The following is a 6,258-nucleotide window of genomic DNA, read 5'->3' as shown; positions in this document are numbered from 1 at the left end:
AAAATGGAGTATGTAAGATTGTGCACATGCCAGGAAGCATATTTGCAATCGCTCATAGCTGAAAATAGTGTGTCCTCCAACACCATCACCAAGTATTTATATTTAAATCCTGATTGAATAGCTGAAGGATCTCGTGGAAAACAGCACTTTAGTAAAGAACGTTAGTACAACTGTGACGTTACAATATTGAAGAAATTTCAGTTTGGCTCCAGGATTATGATGTTGTCTCCTGATGTTAGGATGCACTGAACATTAAGAGTATCTGTAGAAACTAAGGCAAATGTAGGGAGAAAACAAAAGATTATTTTAAAGTGAAAAAAACAGGGAAATAACTAATTTGACATATTTTATAACATTAAAATTATAAGCTTAGCAACAATTAGATTAATTTCCTATTGTTTAATGAAATTAACTTTCTAGTACATTGAATTACTGACAATGTAATCAAAATGTGTGTTTTTGTGATTCAAACTGTCCTAAGACAACACATGCCTTCAATCAGAAATGTGCACAACTTTTACTATCAATGTCTTTATCTGGAATTAAGTACTAAAAAGGGATGACACATTGTGAGAAAAGCATAGACACATTTTTCAAGCCTTCTGTAGTTTGGAGTAATCTCTTTGAACATAGGGAAAAAGTGAAAAATCACAGTTTATGAGCTCAAGAAGTTTTGCTTGAGTGTTAAGAATCATAGCTATTTACAATTCTACATTTAAGCAATTTTTTTCATGACTCTGTGGGTACGTGTTGATTTATTGACTACAAAATCCTTTGTGTTCATTTCTGGTCTCAGAAAGATGATATAAACCTTGGGTGCAAATATACAGAAGAGGATACTAGCACCAGAGGACAAGATTGCAAAGATCTCAACAGCTACCATGTATTTTCCTTTCGTGCTGAGATAGGCTGGGATAAAAGAGAGCCAGACACTGACAAACACTAGCATGCTGAAGGTGATGAACTTGGCCTCATTGAAGCTGTCAGGCAAATTCCTAGCCAAAAAAGCAATTCCAAAACTCACACATGCCAATAGTCCCAAAAACCCCAACATGCAGTAGAACATTAGGATTGAACCTTCATTGCATTCGGCTTCAATCTTCCAACTGCCAGCATTGTTGTTAAATTCCGGGAAAGAAGGGCGTGTCCCGAGCCAGATAATTCCCAGGCTAAACTCCATCAAGGAGCAGGCCAGCACAATAGAGTAAGAAGTCTTTGAGCTTAGAAGTCTTCTGAAATTACTGAGGGGTTTTGTAGCCCTAAAAGCAATGACCACAGTGATTGTTTTAGCCATCACACTGGAAACAGCAAGTGAGAAGGATATTCCAAAGATCACCTGACGAAGCATGCAGGTTACTTTCTTAGGCGGTCCAATAAAAACTAAGGAACACAGAAAGCACAGCATGAGTGAAGCAAGGAGAATGTAACTGAGATGGAGATTGTTGGCTCGCACCACTGGAGTGTGCTTATACTTCATGAATATACAGAAGATACCAGTAGAACTCATGAAGAGGAAGACAGAGATCAAAGCCAAGACGGCACCCAGTGGCTCTTTGTAGGATAAAAAATCAATTTTCTTTGGTATGCATTTGTCTTTTTTGTTGCTCGACCAGTGGTCTGCTGGGCACTTCAAGCAGTCTAGGGAATCTGAGAATAAAATCTTATGTTACATTTTTAGAAAATATCTTGATCATGAAACATTTAATTCCATTATTCAATCCCCACATGCATTTTTAAATTGTTCTTTTGTAGAATTATATGAAGTTTTATTGTTACAAAGAACAGACAAATTAGTTTATCGGTACAATAAACAGCCACAGTATTAGGAAACAGTCTGAGCCATTATTCTGGAGTAGCAGAAATCATTTTATGTCCTGCATATGTGCATATTATTTGTATAATGGAGGATTCCAAGTTAAATGAAAACACGCCTCCCAAACATTTAAGATATTGAATCATTTGCAAAGCATTATACAATGTTTAATGAATAGATAGATAGTAGGGGGGCTTTATTGAGATCCAGTGGAAGTCTTGCCACATTCCTCCAGTTTTCGGTGCCTCATTTAGATGCAAGAGAGCTACCTTTTTCAGTTGGTGGTGGCTGAGCTGTTCAAACCACCTTAGTGGTGGTCTAGCCACCAGGTCTTTGGTCTGGGTAGGCATGCTCTATGTACGAAAGAGTAATCAATGCTATATTTTTCTGCACGCTATAGTCCCTTAATGCATGATCGAAACAACTACATGGCTCACTAATCAGCTCTGATCAATTTTACCAAAATTGATTCCGCCCTGTCAGACTGCTGCCAGTTAGCTAGTACCAACCAATTTATAGGTTTTTGTGTGAGTTATTGGCAAAGCGCAAACTTAGGTAAGGCAAGAGTACAGGATATGATTTTGGTTTGTTTACAGTAAAGTGGAACAAATATCAACACAGTATGTATTTTGCAAGTGGATCCTGCTCCAGAATCCATCATTATCTACATTTCTCTTCCAAGGGAGTACAATAATTGTCCAACATACATTCCTAAAAAAATTCTGTTTGAATGCTAGATAAATAATAGTCTTTATTATTACACATGTCCTTCACCAAAGGTGGGCTAACTTGTCCAGACCATCCCTTGATCTCAAACATAGTTGTGATAACCAGTAGAGACATGTCAACACTAATGCTGTGACTTGGTGATTTGTAGGATGAAACTATCACCTCTTTTTGGCAAGCTGGAACTTGTCAGATAGGGGTAGTTGTGATGATTCTGTCAATCTCATGTTGTAATATACACCTCCACCCTGCCTTACAACAATCAGTAGTCACCATGTCAAGATCTGTCAGTAGTACTAAGTGCCCAGTTTTGACACTGACAGCTGCTAGGGAAAATCAGAGCGTGGATAATGCTTGGTAAGCCCTGCCAACTCAGATCTGCAACTAGACTCCCCATAACCTGCCACTTACACACAAGTTGCTGTTAGGGAAAACATTAGGTTTGCAAATGCATAGAGTTTTCATCTCCTCTGGAGCAAAGAATTGCCATTGATTATTGACCTATGGATGACAGAGGTACACTTCAGGAATAAAATGAGTGCCAGGACTGACCTGTACTAACTGAGCAGCAAGTAGGGGAACTCAAGGGCCCCACAAGGCTACAGATGTACCCAGGGTACTCTAATACAACATATTATAAATGTACAGAGGGTCAGGAATGCTGGGTATTATGCTTGCATGAAAAAGAGGGGCTAATTGCTGATAATTCTTAGTCCCAGCAGTTTACCAGAACTACATATTGGGTGACAATAATCTCCAGGGCAATTACATGTTGGAAGAATTGTCACCATAAACATGCACTAGTGTGACCCGGATCATCTCAGAAAATGAAAACAAGGGACACTTTTTAAGAAGTTTAGATCATGCCATGGTATAATGGCAGGGTGGACTCTTAGGGAGAAATTGCAACACATTGAGAAGTCTTAATGTGTGGTCGCAGACAAGCGGTATTCTCAGTCAGTTGTGATCGCTGTCCCTTTTTTGGCAAAAAAAACTCTTATGACCTTCAAGCCATCTGTTCTTGACTAATAGGGCAAAGATGCATTAATTAATTAATTAACTAATTAATTGATTATAGGTTTAATTGTAGCATTTCATTCTCACTGTCTACTCCAGGAGTCTAGTCACAATAGAGCTCTAGGTAAGCCAAATGCAAGGAATTATCCTACATGGACTATACTTCAGTCACTAACCTACAAGCATCATGTTCTCAATAAAATGCCAGCTGGACCTTATCTGTTTTCAAGGGTTCCTAAATCCTAGAGGGATGGGATATTTATTTCGACCTGTCTCCATAATTTGGACTGTAGAACCCTTGTTCTTGAAATACAGTAAAAGTCAACAATTTGGAAGTTGTGGTAGGAAAAATTGGTGTGCCTGTTGCTGTAAGGATCCCAATACGCCTTGCACATGATTTCTAAAACATTTAATTTATCTCCTGACTTCAGTGAGAGCTAGTGAAGTAGTTTCAATAGTTTTTTCATATCTTCTTATTTACAAAGAACAAGCTAACATTTGGATTTCTTTCTGCACTCCCTTCAATCTGTCAGAAGCTGTTTTTAGTAGGTCAGTGTATTTGATATTGAAAGAATCACGCTGAATCATTATAAAAGGTATTGTTAGCTGCAAGGTGGAGGAGGATTTTCTTAAGTATATAATGTTGAAATGGAACATCCATCATATTGTTGAAAGCAAAATTGAGATTTTTGTTGATGGTGAAACCCTGTTTTCTTCTTACTTTCTGAGATGTATGCAGAGTTAATCCCACAGTCGCAGGCAACTCAATTATACAGGATTTTGAAATATCGCACATTAGCAATCTTTGCTTTATGGCTATTTAGACAGATGAAGCAATAAAGAATCTATCTGTTGACTTGGTCAAGACATTTGTATAGCTGGACTGACTACAGAATAATTCTCCAAAAACTTAAGCATAAAGACATCATGTGCACGAAGGAGAATATGTATTCAGCATGTGCATTAGACAGAGAATGTCAATGTGAAACAGTGGCAGTGACAGGCAGGGGCCCTATAGTGCACAAAGTCATCTTATGAGTTGATAAAATTGAAGGTATTATACACAACTCTTTTTTGCATCAGTGAACACTGAAGTGACCAAAGGGAACATATGTTACTGAGACATAATTGTGTATAAGGGCAGGCTGCTTGACTTCATCAATGCTGGTACAAAAATCTACCTGGTTGCCACCAGAGTGGTTTAGTTTCTCTATTCATGTTATCTGTTGGCCATGGAAACTGCAGGCAGGAGCAAAGCCAGTCCCTGCAGCATCACAGGCAGGAACCACTCCTCCCCTTGACATACCTAATTTAAGCGTGACCCCTTGTCCCCCCTCATTCAGACACCTGCTATCAAAGCTGCTGACACTTTCTGGCTGGTCAGAGCAAGCAGAAAAGGCCGATAGATTTCTCTCTCAAATGGGAAACAATATATTAAAGTCCCCCCCGTATTACCGGCTCACCGTAGTTGTTCCTCATTGTATGGAGAATTTCCTAGAATTTGAGGAAAGGATACTGGTCAGAATGAGTGATTCCAATCCAATGAATCCCTGCACTACATTCAAATTAGTTCTGGCCCCTTGATATACCTCCGTAAAAAATTGTTATCCTGGGATTTTAATATTCGATTTGTGTTTTTGTATCATTAGAGAAGTAATTAACTCGGGTAAATAATGCTAATCTGAGCCTTATTTTTCTGGATGATATTTTTAAAAATGGAGGATGTGTTAAACTGATGATGTAATATTTCAGGAACCATGAGACCTATATACTTTATACTGATGTCAAAAGATAGGTTGTGGGGGTCAAGTAGTCTTTTAGAGACAGAAAATAACTCCTCAGAGGAACCCTGCCACCATTTTCCAAAGTGGCAGCTCTAAAATGATGTGGTTTTAGCCATCATATTGGTAACTTATTTTAATATTGTTTTTGTTTCAGGTTTTCTGTTGACTCCAATTCAAAAACATGAGCGAAGGCCTACCTCTCCCATAGGATAATATTAGAATTACCTTATTACAATTGTAATGAAAAATCCTCTTTTAGAGATTTTGAATTATACTTTTGAAAATGCCACTTTGAGGAAGTTAGACAATTAGGGCCTCATGTAGGTAGCGAAATACCGGTCGGTAACGGCCGATTTTCGGTAAATATGCCGTTACCGACCGGTATTCAGACAAGTGAGATGTAGGAGTCCAAAAACCACTTTTCGGTAAATATGAGGCGGTAAATACCGATTCATAGTTACCGAATTCTAAAATACCGATTCATATTTACCGAATACATAATTAACGAATCGGTAAATATGAAGTGGTAAATATGAAGTGGTAAAAATCTAAAATGACATGTAGGAGCAGTCGGTAATTAAGAAATCCAGGAAAATCGGTAAATAAGAGTCGGTAATTAACACGGATGGAAAGCAGGTGGTAACCATCAACAATGCACATAAGCAATCCCAAAATGCAACAGCGTGGACAACATGGCCGCCATGTACGTCATTGCAAGGCGCCTACGTCTACAGGCAGCAGGACTGAGGGTGTGGCGACGGGAGGAACAAATCTACAGACAGCGCATCACACTATTCCAGCTGACTGATGCAGAGATACATGAGAGGTACAGGCTACACCCCGAAACCATCATGGACCTGATAAGGGACCTGCACCCACTCCTGGACCAGCCAACAAGAAGGGCGCACGCCATACCAC

General features: G+C 38.9%; 1 protein-coding gene across 1 annotated transcript in view; it reads right to left on the bottom strand.

The window, feature by feature from the left end:
- Positions 1-715: 715 nt before the first annotated feature.
- The window catches only part of LOC146796875 (vomeronasal type-2 receptor 26-like), a 134,563-nt gene continuing 129,020 nt past the window's right edge, over positions 716-6,258 (bottom strand). The window contains exon 7 of the mRNA XM_085631408.1: positions 716-1,647. Within this exon, the coding sequence (XP_085487534.1) occupies positions 716-1,647 (932 nt within the window). The remainder of the gene's footprint in view (positions 1,648-6,258) is intronic.

Source organism: Triturus cristatus, chromosome 10 (genome assembly GCF_964204655.1).
Source record: "Triturus cristatus chromosome 10, aTriCri1.1, whole genome shotgun sequence".
NCBI lineage: Eukaryota > Metazoa > Chordata > Amphibia > Caudata > Salamandridae > Triturus > Triturus cristatus.
This window is presented reverse-complemented; position numbering and strand designations above follow the sequence as displayed.